Raw genomic sequence first — 20,605 nt, forward strand, 5'->3', positions numbered from 1 at the left:
GCAAAGTAGCCTAGACCAGCTCCAGTATCTTCCTTTTGTGATTTCTAATGTATTTTTTTCTCTTCTTCATAATTTGTTTCATTTCCATTTCTTGACAAAATATCTTCACCTGCTTTTTTTTTTAATGTTTCCCTCATTATCCCACCTCACCTCTCTCAGAACAATCACACATTATTGTTGAAACAGAAAGCGGAGTCCTGCGTTGCCATGACGATTAAGTCAATTGGGGTCTATTTTAAAATGTTCTCTTCTCAGAGACTGACGACATCATGTGGTATATTTACCTCTCAGGCGTTCATAATCAGCTGGATATCAGGTTTTACTCAGCTCAGTGGTGTATGAGTTCATGGAGGCACTTTGAAATGAATATTGAATGACATGTAGGCCTATAGTAAGGGAATAAAGGATATATGATAACATGTAAAGTGTGGGCTTTCACTGCCATGGTACAGGCTTACTTTTTGTCATTGGGACAAAGCCCAATGTGTGATGTCTAGGCTACGGGTTGCCATGAAAAGGGGTTAATTAATTAGTGTGGTGGTTTCCTCTGTCTTTGCTACTGTACATTTTCCATGGCCCAATTTTCTTTGAATATATTTCCCTAGACTCATTTTGGATCTATTTGAGAACCAAACCAGCAGCGCCACAGCTGTGATTGTCTGTCTAGTCTTGATTTAAAACCCCACTAATTAGGCTATTGAATCAGAGTACGACTTTGAACATACAGGTGTTCCATTGCGCTGACTTCACTATCTAGCAGAGCAGCTGTGGCAGGGGACAACAGACCCAGCTAGCTAGTATTGTATTATTCACCCCTGCAGGACAGACCTGCTCTCTGTTCTCTCTTCACAGAAAGCCTGACTGGTCTCAGGTTATCCTATCCGTCTTTTACAAGGTGTGTGTGTGTGTGTGTCCATGCAGCTTGCTGTCCCCCCACTACCCTCCTTCATGTTCAGGAATACCAGTGTCTGTGTTCACCAGGCAGTAACCGGACCCCCAGTCTCTGTTGTGCTGTGTGGCTGCTGGCAGGTCAGGTCAGGGGTTTGGAAAGAGAGCCAGACGAAGGGCGATGAGATGATACTCTAATCTGAGTCTGAAGGTTTCAGGTGACCGTCAAGGCTTTTCCTGTATAGACGTGTGGTGTCATCACCCTGTGTGTATTTGTGTGTAGGGGTTGTGTGTAGGGGTTGTATATTCTCAGCTATTCCTCAATAATCCCTGAATCTACTCTAACAGACTGCCTCTGCTTCAGTTGTAAATTATGACTTGGCAGAAGACTAATTCTGGTTTCTTCATTACTCACCTGAATCTAAATTGACTGCCTCTGTGGTTAATGGAGACTGCAGGAGGTCTGTGCATCAGAGGAAATCTGTCTTCTATAAGCACTACCAAAGGAACAGCAGAGGTGTCATTTAAAGGTGAAACTAGGAGGTGTAAAGTTTAGGTGTCTTAACAAGTCATGAAATATGACTCAATTCTCTGATGGAATTTGAGAATAGACTTACACAATGCTCAATGAGGAAATGACAGGAGTGAAATGTACCCAATGATATCGTAGGATCTTATTAGAACATTACAAATGTGAGTTTAGAATCTAGATAATTGTCATTATCCAAGAGCTGACTGTTGAGAGAGCGAATGATAGGGAGGGAGAGAGAGGTAGAGAAAATAGGGAGGAAGGGAAAGTTTGGGGTGACTTGGATAATTGCAATAGTGACTGATAACCTTTTGACAAGCTTTTTTTGTAGACCTAGTTTATCTTTTTCCTCTATGCCAGAGGTGGCAAATTCATTCCATGGAGGGCCTAGTGCAGCGTTTCCCAAACTCGGCCTTGGGACCCCAAAGGGTGCATGTTTTGGTTTTTGCCCTAACACTATTCAGCTGATTCAGATGATCAAAGCTTGATAATTAGTTGATTATTTGAGTAAGCTGTGTAGTACTAGGGTAAAAACCAAAATGTGCACCCCTTTGGGTCCCAAGGCCCAGGTTTGGGAAACGCTGGCCTAGTGTCTGCTGGCGAGGGGAGTTCCTATTCTAATCAGTGACGTTAATTCATCAATCAAGTACAAGGGAGGAGTAAAACCTGCAGACACTTGGCCTTCTGTGGAATGAGTTTGACTCGTGCTATTGTCTACTGTATTTGACATACCCGTAGTTTACACAGGGATATAGGCTACTCCTAGAGAAAAAGCCTTGAATCAACTGGATGTACACTGAGTATACAAAACAGTAACAACACCTGCTCTTTCCATGACTTAGACTAACCAGGTAAAAGCTATGATCCCTTATTGATGTCACTTAAGAATTTTAAGCCTTGAGACAATTGAGACATGGATTGGGTATGTGTGCCATTCAGAGGGAGAATGGGCAAGACAAAATATTTAAGTGCCTTTGGTAGTAGGTGCCAGGCGCACTGGTTTGTGTCAAGAACTGCAACGCTGCTGTGTTTTTCACGCTCAACAATTTCCTGTCTGTACCAATAATGGTCCACCACCCAAAGGACATCTAGCCAACTTCACACAGCAGTGGGAAACATGGGCCAGCATCCCTGTGGAACGCTTTTGACACCTTGTAGAATCCATGCCCCGACAAATTGATGAACTGATAATTCATGAAGTTTATAAACTACTTGGGCCTGTAGTCTATTTATAGCCTAAATCATTTTAACTAGCCTAGTCCTTTTACTCACCAGCAATACCCAGTGCTCTGTTTCTGACTGTTCATACTTGGATGACAACAGTCAGTTCTGTTGTTCTTGGTACCCTGTGGAATCTTATGTGCGGTTTAGTGTTATTTAACATGAGGCTGAAATGAGAACCACTGGACCTACTATTAGGGATGTAAGGATTCACCTGTACGCATCGGTCACCCATTCAAATAGTTAAGACCCCAAACCGATCCAAATGTTGATACTCGGTCAGAAAAACGTTACGAATCATTGGTTCACAATTCTTTTGTTGCTCATATTACTTTCTTTCTACCTTCTAAAAATACCTAATCTTTTGTGACAACTGCGTTGATCTACAAGTCATTTTGCATTCCGAACAACCCCAGGCCATATCAGTAGCCTAGTCAAACTGAGCACTGTGCCCTGCTTCATGTGTTGACCAAAGAGAGGTATGCGGCTTATTCCTGATCTTGCACATCTGCGTAGCACCTTCATCATTCAAATGCCTGTAAAATGGCTTTATTATTGATTTGATAAGTTATCAAATGCGCTGTTGTTACCGGAATATAAGTAAGCCACCAGAGACACAACTCATATGGCTATAGCTTACCTGCTGAACATGGCTTACATTACATTTGATTTTGATCAGGTTCGCCATCAGCTATAGTTTTGGTTGTTTTGCTTTATACGATCACTATATATGGTCATTTTTAGATATACAGGGTAAAGATGATCATTTCAAAATGATGACAGCCATCATCACTTTTGCGAGCGAAGCAGCACTGCATGGTCAAAAAAGGGAGGAGCTTACTCCATAACTTCCAAACAGTCAAAACCATTTCAGTTTGAGACTGGATGAAATCCAAAGTTATGCTATATATTCATTGGTTATGTCATGGCTAATTTTGTAAAGATAAATATTGATACATTACTAGCTCAAACAATTTTAATCTGGAAAAATGAGAAATGGGTGATCAAAAGTGGGGTTAAAAAAAACAACATACATTGCCTCCCCCTAATCTAATAGTGGGGAGGTAGATGCCCACTAGGATCCCTTATGGCTCAGGTGACTACATACACCATCACACATACATCAGACCAGGGGCGCAACTTTCACTGGGGACGGGGGGGACACCCCCCACATTCTGAAATTTCATTTTTTCCCCCCCCAGTTTTATCATTGGAATGTGATACAAAACGAGACAACGATGTGCTTTAGGACCATGCGGAGGCCTCCGAGTGTCAGGTAGGCTGTTTGGAGTGTTTATCTGACTGGATAAAAAACTAAAGTTATGTCCTCCCAACTTCTAAAACCAAAGTTGCGCCCCTGCATTAGACAGACCAGACAGCAGCGCAGACAGTTCCAGCTCAGAGAGGCCCAGCTCATGAGTTCTATCAGCAGCAGATTTAAATTTAGTATGGAAAATGAATGTTTATTGACTAAATGTTAGTGCACCGAATCGCATTGATTTGTTTGTCGCATCGAATCATTTCAAACTAAAACGTTTCGTATCGGAGCCATGATACATATGAATCATCTTGAAAGGGAAAGATGCACATCCCTACCTACTATAGGTCAGTTATATTTGTTGAGCAAGGCAATCGGTCACTGGTTTGGGTGGAAAGCCTATACAAACAGTATTGCAGGGTTGATAGGCCTAATGCTACAAACAGGCATCACTGCAAACAGACAGAGAACAACAGACATGGTGATTGTAGTGATGACAAGGCTAGTTCTGGGGAATTTCTCTGTTTAAAAGTCTATTGCCATGAGACTCCCACTTGTCTTGTCGAAGGTATGTCCTCTTATGATTATCTGTCAGTCAGTGATCTACTTGTCTTTGGCTGTGAGGTTAATGTAGGGCAATTCCACGGTAACGGAATTGTGTTGAGACTCAGATTTTTCACTTAAAATGTATGCCAAACAAAAAACATTGGTTTCAAAGTTCAACAAACCATACAACTCTATGCATAAGGACTTAAAAAAAATTGTACACAGAATATTTTACAAAAACATATTTACTGGAAGATTGCATAGTTGGGTATTCTACACATTGGCTATTATTTGAATGAGCTCTGCCAAAACAGGCAGACAGGTATTCAGTTACTGTTCGAATGAATGTTGGAATGGGCAAATTGAGCGACCTAAGCAACTTTGAGCATGGTATGCTCTGGTGCCAGGCGGCCCTGTTCCAGTATCTCAGAAACGCCCGGCCTCCTGGGCTTTTCACGCACAACAGTGTCTAGGGTTTACCAAGGATGGTGCGACAAACAAAAAAAACATCCAGTCAGTGGCAGTCCTGTGGGCAAAAAAACAGCTTGTTGATGAGAGGGCGAAGGAAAATGGCAAGAATCGTGCCAGCTAACAGGTGGGCCACAAACAAGCAATTAACGGCTCCGTACAACAGTGGTGTGCATAACGGCATCTCGGAACGCACAACTTGTCGGTCCTTGTCACAGATGGGCTATTGCAGCAGGTGACCATGTCTGGTTCCACTCCTATCAGCTAAAAACAAGAGGAAGCGGCTCCAGTGGACATTTGATCACCAACACTGGACATTTGAGGAGTGGAAAAACATTGCCTGGTCTGACAAATCCCAGTTCCTGTTGCGTCATGCTGATGGCAAAGTCAGGATTTGGCATAAACAGCATGAGCCCATGGCCTCATCCTGCCTGTTGTCAACTGTACAGGCTGGTGGTGGTGGTGTAATGGCGTGGGGAATGTTTTTTTCATGACACGCTAGGTCCCTTGATACCAATTGGGCAATGTTTCCATGCCCCAAAGAATTCAGGCAGTTCTGGTCGGCAAAAGGGGTCCGATCCGGTACTAGCGATTTATCTACAGATAAATTATGAAAATATTAAATCAAGAGGTTGAATACCTACTGTTCCTGCAGTGAGGCGTGGTGAGAGACCCTCATTCTGGTCCAAAATATGATAAAACAGATTGAAGTTTATAAAATCGAATAATACCTAGTATTATTAAAGATATTGACATAAGCCTACTGATTTAATCAACGTGTCAAATGGAGTGGTCAATTGTTGCTTTCTGTATAGCAATGCCCATGTTTAACACGTGCTTCATTCTTCAGTCATACCTATAGGTCTATTAATGGACTTTGCACCCCCACTTTTATACAATCTGGTGGGGGGTTTGGGGGTCATACCACTGAATGTTTGCATTTTTTAAATAATTTTCCTGCATTTCTATATTGTTTCTCAAACTGTAAATATGACTTTATTCTCAAGAGAAGACAAGTTTAATGTTAAAGATGATCTTACTTAAAAAATGGTCCTGATCATATAGGGCTAGGCCTAGGCCATATCCAAAACAACTAAGAACACACTGAATTCATACATTTTCATTTTTTTGTGAAGTCATGTATTTCTACTCCAACTCATTTGACTAATCTGGGAGGTGAAGTCGTTAAAGTATTAAATAATTTGGTGTATTTCGGATGGACTCAAGGCATTAGAATGTACCAGAGGCCACCAAAATAGAGCTCGTTCTGCAAAGTAGCCAGCCAAAACTCCCTGGCTGGCTACTTTTTCTATTTGGCTGGCTACTCCATGTAGTTAGAGAAAACACTGAGGGTGTGTCACTCACTGTGTATAGCCTATCCCAGGGGAGAATGACTGCCCCCTCTCATTGAAGCCACAGAAGTTCAAGGCTGACCACGGTACTGCAGGTATTGTTAGCAGAAAACAGGACCACCATTATAGTGAATGGAAAAATTGCAATCTTCATGGTTGTTTGTGTAAATAGAAAAGTGTTTAGAAGACAATCATGGCATCAATAATAGCTTCTAATACAGCAGATGTATGTACTTGAACCGATTCTTTTAAAATGGCACACAGTAGAAATGATAAGGAGAATTTAGTTACTAATGGAAGCCTACAGTACCCGGGTCGGTCCTACAACTCTCGAGTTACTCAATGAGAGGGGTCAGCCTGCAACTTCATTTCCTGGAGTAGCTCAGACGGCGCATGTTATGTCAACATGTGACGTCATCTTAACCGACTTCATTTGGCTTGAATTCGCTATTGAGTCTGCACATAGGAATAAATGGTGTCATGTGACTGATGGCTTTGTCCAGTCATACTGTGTGTATATACAGTCATTGGTGTATCCTGCCTGGAGGGAGGATGTGGAGGGTGGGGCTGATAGAGCTCACGACAGGACCTCAGGCCTATGTCTGGAGGATGTTTGCTCTCTGATATTGTCTAATGTGACATGTTGTCATATTATACACATCACGGGTGCTGCCGGGCAAATCATTAAACACAAAAAGTCACTGAGATTACTCTTATTTGGAGCATTGTTACAATGCAAACGATAGTCTTTTTTCATGCTAAGGTTATTAGCCAGTGTCCATAGAGGCACTGTCAGAGACAGCCTAGGCCTGTTGCACCCTGCTGGTGTCACCATATGGGACTAAGCCCCTGAGAACCATCCTGAACTAACATCCCTAAAGAACTCTGTAAAACAGGCTCACGTAGGGGACTGCCCTGTTGATCTGTTTCACCACAGCTGTCAGCTTAGCACAACTAGACTGGGGTTTACACACACCCTGCCATTTAACAGTCATGCAAGGCAGTCCAACATGTTTAGTAATGTTTCCACTGCCATGACTCAAGCAAAATACTATGAAAACTCTATGAAACATGTAGAAATATGTTATGCTGCTGCCATAAAGCCTGGCATCAAATAGATTTAAAATAACCCACCAAATGTCTTGTGGTTTTATATCTAAACTCTTTACCAGTCAACCAGAACCCAGAATCAATCTGCAGGCCAGGCAGTCACAGTGATGCAGCCATTTGAGACGATGTACAACAGCTGCATGTACCACTCTGGCTTGTATTCTGGCTTGTCCTAGGCTTACTCAGTACTGTGTTAGTAAGGGCTTACTCTGTGCTTTCTGATACCTTTCGTCTCTCAGTGAGAACTGGCCTAACACGCACACATTAAACCCTGATGTATGTGGATTAAACAGCCGCCTTACTGGAGATTACTTTTTTTAACTGGTGCCTGGTAAGTTAGTCACTCACTGATGATGGATGGATACCCGCTTCCTCTCACTTCCGTTTCTCCCCCTCTCACTGTCTGTGCCAAATACCTTCTTAAGATTCCTGTACTAGAGACACATCCTGTAGTTGGCTAAATCACTAGCAGCCACTATCCGTCTCTGCTGTGTGTGTGTCATTTTGATTATGAAAATTCTGGATCTGCTGTGTTGTCTTGCCCACACATGCTGTCTATCATATGCACACAACAAAAGTTCTAACCTGAGGCTGGTCGGCTCTTTTCAGATGAAAGAGCTGGCCTTGTTGTTTGTGCTGTTTGTCTTGTGGGTGGGTGTGCGCGTGGTTATGCGCACAAGCATGAATTTGCAAGCTGGATTGTGTCTGTGTAGAGGCGGCAGAGTGACTTGGCCTTGTTTTGTTTGTGTGTGAGGAAGAGGGTTGAGTTTCCTACTTTTATCGGGTTCCGTTAGCCAATAATAGTTGGCTTTTAGACATTTTTGGAACCAAGATTCTTCCTAGAGCTGGCCGCCTGGCCAAACTGAGCAATCGGGGGAGACGGGACATGGTCAGAGAGGTGATCAAGAACCCGATAGTCACTCTGACAGAGCTCTAGTTCCTCTGGAGATGGGAAAACCATCCAGAAGGACAACCATCTCTGCAGATCTCCACCAATCAGGCGTTAATGTTAGTTGGCAGACGGAAGCCACTCTTCAGTAAAAGGCACATGACAGCCCGCTTGTTTGCCAAAAGGCACCTGAAGACTCTCAAACCATGAGAAACAAGATTCTTTGGTCTGATGAAACCAAGAATTAACTCTTTGGCCTGAATGCCAAGTGTCACGTCTGGAGGAAACCTGGCACCATCCCTACGGTGAAGCATGTTGGTCATGCTGTGGGGATGTTTTTCAGCGGCAGGGACTGGGAGACTAGTCAGGATCAAGGGGAAAGATGAACGGAGCAAAGTACAGAGCGATCCTTGATGAAAACCTGCTCCAGAGCGCTCAGGACCTCAGACTATAAGGTTCACCTTCCAACAGAACAATGACCCTAAGCACACAGCCAAAACAACACAGGAGTGGCTTCGGGACAAGTCTCTGATTCTCTTTGAGTGGCCCAGCCAGAGCCCGGACTTGAACCCAATCGAACATCTCTGGAGAGACCTGAAAGCAACAATGCTCCCCGTCGTACCTGACAGAGCTTGAGAGAATCTGCAGAGAAGAATGGGAGAACTCCCCAAATGCAGGTGTGCCAAGCTTGTAACGTCAAACCCAAGAAGAATCAAGGCTGTAATCATTATTCTACATCAACTTTCTTTAATTGTCCAGTTGCCAAAGGCGTAATCGTAGTCATATTAGCAACACATGCTAGTTGTTGCATATCAGATCTCCCCACTTTCTAAATCTCAAATGGATATTTTCATCTCTGTCACATGAAAGCGCTCGCATGTGCGGTGCACTTTTGACGACAGTTTTCCAGCTAATTGCATTATGGTTCGAACATTTTCACTACTGCCTTGTGCACATTGCTGTGCTTATAATGTGAAGAAATAGTTCATCAAAATGTTAAGCTAAATGTTATTATCTGTTGCATCAGACTCGATGCTTTTTAACTTGCTTTTATGTAGCCTATGCTTACTGGTTGTATGAATTTGCGATCAATTGTCCCAGAGTCTGTTTGGAATAGGCTATTTCTTTTTCGACAAGCTGAACAATAGAATAGGCCTAGGTCAACTTTTCTACTATGGGGACTATGGTAGATTGACATAGGCTAGTGATTTTGCTGTTCCTTACTCATCTTGTTGGCTGAGGAAAAGTCAATGTGAACAGTTATTCTAACATCTTAAAAGTGTGTATCATATTTCAATAAGATGGATCAGACATTATTGCATCCACGTCTTGCATGGTCTAGTACGTTTCTCAAATGTCCAGTAAATTTTAAAAGCTGCCGGTCAAATTTCCGACACCACATTTTCCAAATGTAAACCCTTATTTGGTTACAGCGCCCAGTCATGGCAACCCTCCAGAGGCCTACTGCCTGCAACGCTGCCTGGGAGGCAGGTGGCACTAGGCCACAGCAAAAATATTCCTCCACCAGGCAGCCCTGGACTGGAGGAAAGGCTGGTGCTGGCCACAGCCACTTTGGATTTATCAACACCTTTTTAGCCTACTTTTTATTTTTTAACACTTATTTTACCAGGTCAGTTGACTGAGAACACATTTTCATTTACAGCAACAACCTGGGGAATAGTTACAGGGGAGAGGGGATGATTAGGTGACCATGATGGTATGAGGGCCAGATTGGGAATTTAGCCAGGACACCAGGGTTAACACCCCTACTCTTATAATAAGTGTCATGAGATCTTTAGTGACCACAGAGAGTCAGGACACCTGTTTAACATCCCATCCGAAAGACTGTACCCTACACAGGGCAATGTCCCCAATCACTGCCCTTGGGCATCGGGATATTTTTTTTAGACCAGAGGAAAGGGTGCCTCCTACTGGCCCTCCAACACCACTTCCAGCAGCATCTGGTCTCCTGACCAGGACCAACCCTACTTAGCTTCAGAAGAAAGCCAGCCAGCAATGGGATGCAGGGTGGATTGATGTAGATTTAAGGACATACCTGATTCAAAGCGTTAGGCCTGTGTTCATGCTGTTGCTTTCATGCCCTAAACAGACTTTCTTTTGACAGTTTATTTTGTATGCTAGCCCACTTTCTTTAGTTTGTGCTTCCAAAAGTGATATTGATGTCTTCATGAGTGGTTTTGAAGCAGAGAGACATTGTCTGCAGGAAAAATTATTGAAATAAATAATTTGTAATCCCTGTTCAGGAGGCATGCAGGACTATAACTACCTGAATGGAAACTGCCTGGAGATCACCATGGAACTGAGCTGCTGTAAATTTCCCCCAGCCTCCGAGTTAAAGAAAGAGTGGGACTACAACAGGGAGTCACTCATCGCCTACCTGGAGCAGGTAGGCTTTCACAAGACACCGTGTCACACTCCAACTTTCAAACTATCATACACATCATTTTATTGCACATATGAATATCTGTAATATTACACTCTGGTTCTTACAACTGTACTCTTTGTTTTAATTGAAGAGATTTTTCTGTCTTGACATCTGTTTGCAGTAGTTACTTAGTTCTGGGCAGCACTTAGTTATTTCAGCTTCTTTTGTTCCCAGCTACTGAGGCAATAGAAAGTGTTTGAGGTCTCTCCTGTTTTCTCTCAGGTTCACATTGGAGTAAGAGGCTATGTGAAGGAAGCTACCAATGGGACAGCTCTGCCTGATGTCAGGATCATGGTGGCAGGCATCAACCATAACCTGACAACGGCCCAGTTTGGTGACTACTACCGTCTGCTGCTCCCTGGGACATACAATGTCTCAGCTATAGCTACGGGGTAAGTACTGCTGGAGGAATGAGCTCCTCTATAGTTGCTACAGTAACTTTCCAGGCACAAGTTACTGTAGTCTTTAACGAAAGAAGCATCCTCTACTCCTGATTTTAGTTCCTGTCTGTTTTCCTTAGAACTGATTTTGTGTATGGTGTTTTCTTACAGGAAGTAAATGTACATCTTAGAGCTTGTTACTGGTACTTTCCCATGTTACCTGACACTTCCTGGTGAAATACATTTAAAATCACTTGGATGTAGATACACTGCTGTGCACAGGGGTTTTACTTAGTTTTTTTGCATTACTAAATGTTTATTTTAACTGCAACAGAATAAACATATTCAATGTCTCTGTCTTCATAGGTACATGTCCATGACAGTAGTTGGGGTTCAAGTGGTGGAGGGCAAGGCCACCGAGCTCAATTTCACCCTGGCACCCCTGGGAAATGAACCCACAGGTGGCATAACCATACCCTTTACCCCCACTACTACCGTTGCTACCACAACCTCTGACCCTGACTCCACCAGCATCGAGACCTTCAGCACAACTTCTGAGATGGGGACCTCTGGGGCCAACGAGAGCTCCACTCCCCAGGAGGCTCGGCCCCCAGCCCAGCCTGAGCACCAGCCCATCCAGCCACAGGACTTCCGCCATCACCATTACAATGACATGGAGCTGTTCCTACGCAGGTACTGTTGTTATATTCGCTTTATAGCCTTTGCAGTGAAGCATTTAAAATGTTATGCTAGCCAGTACAGGCTACCTGGAGTGGCAGGTAGCCTAGTGGTTAGAGCGTTGGGCCGGTAACCGGAAGGTTGCTAGATCAAATCCCCGAGCTGACAAGGTGAAAATCTGTCGTTCTGCCCCTGAACAAGGCAGTTAACCCACTAGGCCGTCATTGTAAATAAGAATTTGTTCTTAACGACTTGCCTAGTTAAATAAAAAAAGTAATGTTAGGATGTTGGAGCTTGAATAAAATGTGAAAAAGCCTTGTTCTTTCAACACAACAGGTACAGCAATGGGTTTCGTTCCATCGCTCATCTCTACTCCATTGGGAAGTCAGCAGAGGACCGTGAGCTCTACGTCATGGTGATATCAGACAACCCCACTGTCCATGAGCCAGGTATGGATGTGATTTGGTGTAGCTCCAGAAGAGACTATTAGCTCTAAAGTGAGGCCTTCAATCAATGGCTGTTTGGTTTATGATGATCTAACTTCTTACAGATTGTGTTCATACACTGAAATTCATAGCAGTTCTGCTGTTTTCTTCCTTAAGAAGATCCTGATATTATTGCTTCGGCCCAATTATCTGATAGCTTCATAGCATGATGGCGATGACAGACATGGCAGCTCTGCAACTTTGCAGTATTTTGTTTTTTTTGTGTGTTATTTCTTATACTATTAGTCCAGAACGTTTTTTTTGTGTAATTACATACAGCCGGAAATAACTTTTGGATATCAGAGCGGCGGTAACTTACCAGCACTACGACCAGGAATACATATTTCCCGAATTGGATCCTTTGTTCGCAACCCCCAGGGCAATTGAACTTCTCCAAGACGCCGCCGGCGGAGAAGAGGTATTCGGAGTGGACTTCTAGTCTGACTCAGGAGGCGGGCACACCATCCACCGCTTCCAATTCTATTACTCACTAATGTTTGGTCTGTGGACATTAAAGTAGACAAGCTCAGGACGAGGATCTCCTTCCAGAGACACATCAGGGACTGTAACATACTCACGGAAACATGGCTCTCCGCATATATTGTCCCCGTCCATACAGCCAGCTGGGTTCTCAGTACATAGCGCAGACAGGAATAAAGAACTCTCCGGGAAGAAGGGTGGTGGTGTATGTTTCATGATTAACCACTCATGGTGTGATTGCGATAACGTACAGAAACTTGTCCTTTTGTTCACCCGACCTAGAATACCTCACAATCAAATACAAGACCGTATTATCTCCCAAGAGAATTCTCTTCGGTTATAGTCACAGCCGTGTATATTCCCCCTCAAGCCGATACCACAACGGCCCTCAAGGAACTACACTGGACATTATGCAAACTGGAAACCACATATCCTGAGGCCGCATTTATTGTGGCTTGGGATTTTAACATAGAACTTCGGGAGCATTTTCCTAAAATGTTCTATCAACACATTGACTGTAGTACTCACGCTGGGAAAATACTCACTGCTCTTCTCTCTTCCGGGATGCTTACAAGGCCCTCCCCCGCCCTCCCTTCAGCAAATCGGATCATAACTCTATTTTGCTCCTCCCTTCCTATAGGCAGGAACTCAAACAGGAAGTACCTGTGCTAAGGTCTATTCAACGCTGGTCTGACCAATCAGAATCCATGCTTCAAGATTGTTTTGATCATGCGGACTGGGATATGTCCCGGGTAGCCTTGTATAATAACATTGATGTATACACAGATACGGTTGTTCCCACCGACTATTTAAACCTACCCAAACCGTAAACTGTGGATAGATGACAGCATTCGTGCTAAACTGAAAGCGTGAACCACCGCATTTAACCATGGCAAGGTGACTGGGAATATGGTCCATACAAACAGTGTAGTTATTTCCTCCGTAAGGCAATCAAACAGACAAAACGTCAGTACAGATACAAAGTGGAGTCGCAATACAACGGCTCAGACACGAGACGTATGTGTCTACAGACAATCACGGACTACAAAGGGAAAACCAGCCACGTCCCGCTTTGAGAATAACACAGTGCCATCGACGCGGCCCGCACCCAAGGACTGTGGGCTCTCCTTCTCTGTGGCCGACGTAAGACATTTAAGCGTGTTAACCCTCGCAAGGCAGGCGGCCCAGACGGCATCCCTAGCCGCGTCCTCAGAGCATGCGCAGACCAGCTGGCTGGAGTGTTTACAGACATATTCAATCTCTCCCTATCCCAGTCTGCTGTCTGCACTTGCTTCAAGATGTCCAAATCAAATCAAATCAAATTTATTTTTATATAGCCCTTCGTACATCAGCTGATATTCTCAAAGTGCTGTACAGAAACCCAGCCTAAAACCCCAAACAGCAAGCAAAGCATGTGAAAGAAGCACGGTGGCTAGGAAAAACTCCCTAGGAAAAACTCCCTAGAAAGGCCAAAAACCTAGGAAGAAACCTAGAGAGGAACCAGGCTATGAGGGGTGGCCAGTCCTCTTCTGGCTGTGCAGGGTGGATATTATAACAGAACATGGTCAAAATGTTAAAATGTTAAAATGTTCATAAATGACCAGCATGGTCAAATAATAATAATCATAGTAGTTGTCGAGGGTGCAACAAGCACGTCCGGTGAACAGGTCAGGGTTCCATAGCCGCAGGCAGAACAGTTGAAACTGGAGCAGCAGCACGGCCAGGTGGACTGGGGACAGCAAGGAGTCATCATACCAGGTAGTCCTGAGGCATGGTCCTAGGGCTCAGGTCCTCCGAGAGAAAGACAGAAAGAGAGAAAGAGAGAATTAGAGAGAGCATATTTAAATACACACAGGACACCGGATAAGACAAGAGAAATACTCCAGATGTAACAGACTGACCCTAGCCCCCCGACACATAAACTACTGCAGCATAAATACTGGAGGCTGAGACAGGAGGGATCAGAAGACACTGTGGCGCCATCCGATGATACCCCCGGACAGGGCCAAACAGGCAGGATATAACCCCACCCACTTTGCCAAAGCACAGCCCCCACACCACTAGAGGGATGTCTCCAACCACCAACTTACCGTCCTAAGACAAGGCCGAGTATAGCCCACAACGATCTCCGCCATGGCACAACCCAAGGGGGGGGGGGGGGGGCGCCAACCCAGACAGGAAGACCACGTCAGTGACTCAACCCACTCAAGTGACGCACCCCTCCCATGGACGGCATGGAAGAACACCAGTAGGCCAGTGACTCAGCCTCTGTAAAAGGGTTAGAGGCAGAGAATCCCAGTGGAAAGAGGGGAACCGGCAAGGCAGAGACAGCAAGGGCGGTTCGTTGCTCCAGCCTTTCCGTTCACCTTCACACTCCTGGGCCAGACTATACTTAATCATAGGACCTACTGAAGAGATAAGTCTTCAGTAAAGACTTAAAGGTTGAGACTGAGTCTGCGTCTCTCACATTGGTAGGCAGACCATTCCATAAAAATGGAGCTCTATAGGAGAAAGCCCTACCTCCAGCCGTTTGCTTAGAAATTCTAGGGACAATTAGGAGGCCTGCGTCTTGTGACCGTAGCGTACGTGTAGGTATGTACGGCAGGACCAAATCGGAAAGATAGGTAGGAGCAAGCCCATGTAATGCTTTGTAGGTTAGCAGTAAAACCTTGAAATCAGCCCTTGCCTTAACAGGAAGCCAGTGTAGGGAGGCTAACACTGGAGTAATATGATCAAATTTTTTGGTTCTAGTCAGGATTCTAGCAGCCGTATTTAGCACTAACTGAAGTTTATTTAGTGCTTTATCCGGGTAGCCGGAAAGTAGAGCATTGCAGTAGTCCAGCCTAGAAGTAACAAAAGCATGGATTAATTTTTCTGCGTCATTTTTGGACAGAAAATTTCTGATTTTTGCAATGTTACGTAGATGGAAAAAAGCTGTCCTTGAAACAGTCTTGATATGTTCTTCAAAAGAGAGATCAGGGTCCAGAGTAACGCCGAGGTCCTTCACAGTTTTATTTGAGACGACTGTACAACCATCCAGATTAATTGTCAGATTCAACAGAAGATCTCTTTGTTTCTTGGGACCTAGAACAAGCATCTCTGTTTTGTCCGAGTTTAAAAGTAGAAAGTTTGCAGCCATCCACTTCTTTATGTCTGAAACACAGGCTTCTAGCGAGGGCAATTTTGGGGCTTCACCATGTTTCATTGAAATGTACAGCTGTGTGTCGTCTGCATAGCAGTGAAATTTAACATTATGTTTTCGAATGACATCCCCAAGAGGTAAAATATATAGTGAAAACAATAGTGGTCCTAAAACGGAACCTTGAGGAACACCGAAATTTACAATTGATTTGTCAGAGGACAAACCATTCACAGAGACAAACTGATATCTTTCCGACAGATAAGATCTAAACCAGGCCAGAACTTGTCCATGTAGACCAATTTGGGTTTCCATTGTTCCTGTACCCAAGAAAGCAAAGGTAACTGAACTAAATGACTATCGCTCCGTAGCACTCACTTCTGTCATCATGAAGTGCTTTGAGAGGCTAGTTGAGGATCATATCACCTCTACCTTACCTGACACTCTAGACCCACTACGATTTACTTACCGCCCCAATAGATCCACAGAGATGCAATCGCCATTACACTGCCCTACAACACCTGGACAAGAGGAATACCTATAGCTCAGCCTTCAACACCATAGTACCCTCCAAGGTCACCATCAAGCTCGGGGCCCTGGGTCTGAACCCGCCATGTGCAAATGGTCCTGGACTTCCTGACTGGCCGCCCCCAGGTGGTGAAGGTAGGAAACAACAACACCTCTTCACTGATCCTCAACACAGCGTACTCAGCCTCCTCATGTACAGCCTGTTCACCCATGACACACGCCTCCAACTCCAACCATCAAGTTTGCAGACGACACAACCATAGTAGGCCTGATTATTAACAATGACGAGACAGCCTACAGTGAGGAGGTGAGCGCCCTGGTGGAGTGGTGCCAGGAAATTAACCTCTCCCTCAACTTTAACAAAATGAAGGAGCTGATCGCGGACTTCAGGAAAAAGCAGGGGGCGCACGCCCTTATCCACATTGACGGGACCACAGTGGAGAAGGTGGAAAGCTTCAAGTTGATCGCCGTACGCATCACTGACAATCTGAAATGGTCCACCTACACAGACAATGTAGTGAAGGCGCAACAGAGCCTCTTCAGCCTCAGGAGTCTGAAAATATTTGGCTTGGCCCCTCACACCCTCAAACCTTTACAGGTGCACAATTGAGAGCATCCTGTCAGGCTGTATCACCGCCTGGTACGGCAACTGCACTGCCCACAACGGCAGGACTCTCCAGAGGGTGGTGCGGTCTGCCCAACGCATCACCGGGGGCACACTGCCTGCCCTCCAGGACACCTACAGCACCCGATGTCACAGGAATGCCAATAAGATAATCAAGGATATCAACCACCTGAGCCACTGCCTGTTCACCTCGCTACCATCCAGAATGCGAGGTCACTACAGGTGCATCAAAGCTGGGACCGAGAGATTTAAAAACAGCTTCTATCAAGGCCATCCGACAGTTAAATAGCCATCACTAGCCGGCTGACACCCGGTTACTCAACCCTGCACCTTAGAGGCTGCTGCCCTATATACATAGACATGGAATCACTGGCCACTTTAATAATGTTTACATACTCCTTTACTCATCTCATATGTACAGTTGAAATCGGAAGTTTACATACACCTTAGCCAAATACATTTAAACTCAGTTTTTCGCAATTCCTGACATTTAATCCTAGTAAAAATTCCCTGTTTTAGGTCAGTTAGGATCACCACTTTATTCTAAGAATGTGAAATGTCAGAATAATAGTAGAGAGAGTGATTTTATTTCAGCTTTTATATTTTTCATCACATTCCCAGTGGGTCAGAAGTTTACATTCACTCAATTAGTATTTGGTAGCATTGCCTTTAAATTGTTTTACCTCTTTTGGGGAGCGTCCCACCCACGGTTCACACTATTCAACAGCCAGTGAAATCAGAGCGCCAAATTCAAAACCACAAAATGTCATAATTCAAAGTTCTCAAACATACGACTATTTTACACCATTTTAAAGATGCACGTCTCCTTAATGTAACCACATTGTCCGATTTCAAAAAGGCTTTACGGCGAAAGCATAAAGTTAGATTATGTTAGGACAGTTCCAACACAAGAAAAACCACACAGCCATTTTCCTAGCAAGGACAGGCGTCACAAAAACCAGAAAACCAGCTAAAATTATGCACTTACCTTTGACGATCTTCATCAGATGACACTCCTAGGACATCATGTTACACAATACATGCATTTTTTTGTTCGATCAAGTTGATATTTATATCCAAAAACAGCATTTTACATTGGCGCGTGATGTTCAGAAAATATTTTGCCTCCAATACGGCCGGTGAATCAGCACAACAATTTACAAAAATACTCATCATAAACGTTGATAAAATATTAAACTGTTATTCAAAGAATTATAGATGAACAACCGCTGTGACAGATTTCAAAAAAGCTTCACGGGGAAAGCACACTTTGCAATAATCTGAGTACTGCGCTCAGAAAAAGACATCAAGCAGTACAGATACCCGCCATTTTGGAGTCATCTAAAATCATAAATAGCATTAGAAATATTCACTTACCTTTGATGATCTTCATCAGAAGGCACTTCCAGGAATCCCAGGTCCACAATAAATGTTGTTTTGTTCGATAAAGTCCATAATTTACGTCCAAATACCTCGTTGTTGTTTGCACGTTCAGTAAGCTACTCCAAATGTAGGAAGCGCGGCCAAAATGTCACGACGAAAAGTCAAAAAAAGTTATATTTACGTTCGTTCAAACGGTGTATAGCATCAATCTTTAGGGCCTTTTTAACTTAGAACTTCAATAATATTCCAACTGGACGATTCCAATGTCTTGAAAAACGTTTTGGAACACAGCTACCCCTCACGTGAATGCACGCCAATGAACTCGTGCTTTCCTGAGTCAACAACTTCCAACTTCCTTTGTTGGCTCTCTGTTCACCATAGAAGCCTCAAACAACTTTCTAAAGACTGTTGACATCTAGTGGAAGACTTAGGAAGTGCAAAATGAACCCTAAGTCACTGTGTGTTGGATAGGCAATCACTTGAAAAAACTACAGCCTCAGATCCTCCACTTCCTGGTTGGATTTTTTTCTCAGGTTTTTGCCTGCCACATGAGTTCTGTTATACTCAGACATCATTCAAACAGTTTTAGAAACTTCAGAGTGTTTTCTATCCAAATCTACTAATAATATGCATATTCTAATTCCTGGGCCTGAGTAGTAGGCCGTTTAATTTGGGTACGTTTTTCGTCCGGCTGTGAAAATACTGCCCCCTACCCAAGAGAGGTTAACTTGGGTCAAACGTTTCGGGTAGCCTTCCACAAGCTTCCCACAATAAGTTGGGTGAATTTTGGCCCATTCCTCCTGACAGAGCTGGTGTAACTGAGTCGGGTTTGTAGGCCTCCTTGTTCGCACACGCCTTTTCAGTTCTGCCCACAAATGTTCTATATGATTGAGGTCAGGGCTTTGTGATGGCCACTCCAATTACCTTGACTTTGTTGTCCTTAAGCCATTTTTCCACAACTTTGGAAGTATGCTCTGAGTCATTTGTCCATTTGGAAGACCCATTTGTGACCAAGCTTTAACTTCCTGACTGATATCTTGAGATGTTGCTTCAATATATCCACATAATTGTCCTTCCTCATGATGCCATCTATTTTGTGATGTGCTCCAGTCCCTACTGCAACAAAGCACCCCCACAACATGATGCTGCCACCCCTGTGCTTCACGGTTGGAATGGACATTTCTTCAAAAAGTACGTTCTTTGTCCCCATGTGCAGTTGCAAACTGTAATCTGTTTTTTTTTTTATGGCGGTTTTGGTGCAGTGGCTTCTTCCTTGCCGAGCGGCCTTTCAGGTTGATATAGGACTCGTTTTACTGTGGATATAGATACTTTTGTCCCTGTTTCCTCCAGCATCTTTACAAGGTCCTTTGCTGTTCTGGGATTGATTTGCACTTTTCACACCAAAGTACGTTAATCTCTAGGAGACAGAACGCGTCTCCTTCCTGAGCGGTATGACGGCTGCGTGGTCCCATAGTGTTCATGCTTGGGTAGTATTGTTTGTACAGATGAACGTGGTACCTTAAGGCGTTTGGAAATTGCTCCCAAGGATGAACCAGACTTGTGGAGGTCTACAATTTTTTTTTTCTTCTGAGGTCTTGGCTGATTTCTTTTGATTTTCCCATGATGTCAAGCAAAGAGGCACTGAGTTTGAAGGTAGGCCTTGAAATACATCCACAGGTACACCTCCAATTGACTCAAATGATGTCAATTAGCCTATCAGACGCTTCTAAAGCCATGACATCATTTTCAGGAATTTTCGAAGCTGTTTAAAGGCACAGTCAACGTAGTGTATGTACACTTCTGACCCACTGGAATTGTGATACAGTGAATTATAAGTGAAATAATCTGTCTAAACAATTGTTGGAAAAATTACTTGTGTCATGCACAAAGTAGATGTCCTAACCGACTTGCCAAAACTATAGTTTGTTAACAAGAAATATGTGGAGTGGTTGAAAAACGAGTTTTAATGACTCCAACCTAACTGTATGTAAACTCCCAACTTCAACTGTATATACTGCATACTATTGTACTGTATTTTAGTCAATGCCACTCCGACATTGCTTGTCCTAATATTTATATTTTTCTTAATGAGGTTTTTTTACTTTTAGATGTCTGTATTGTTGTGAGTTGTTAGATACTACTGCACCAACAATAACATCTGCTAAATATGCGTATGTGACCAATAAAACTTGATTTGATA

The 20,605-nt window shown here is 43.7% G+C and overlaps 1 protein-coding gene across 3 annotated transcripts in view; it reads left to right on the top strand.

Annotated features, from left to right (window-relative positions):
* LOC106581036 (carboxypeptidase D) overlaps positions 1-20,605 on the top strand; it is a 34,436-nt gene that overhangs the window by 3,424 nt on the left and 10,407 nt on the right. For all 3 annotated transcript variants that reach the window (XM_014162708.3, XM_014162709.3, XM_014162710.3), the window contains exons 3-6: positions 10,526-10,668; positions 10,930-11,099; positions 11,454-11,780; positions 12,102-12,214. In XM_014162708.3, the coding sequence (XP_014018183.2) occupies positions 10,526-10,668; positions 10,930-11,099; positions 11,454-11,780; positions 12,102-12,214 (753 nt within the window). The remainder of the gene's footprint in view (positions 1-10,525; positions 10,669-10,929; positions 11,100-11,453; positions 11,781-12,101; positions 12,215-20,605) is intronic.

The sequence above is a fragment of the Salmo salar genome, chromosome 20 (assembly GCF_965601325.2).
Source record: "Salmo salar chromosome 20, fSalSal1, whole genome shotgun sequence".
Classification (NCBI taxonomy): domain Eukaryota; kingdom Metazoa; phylum Chordata; class Actinopteri; order Salmoniformes; family Salmonidae; genus Salmo; species Salmo salar.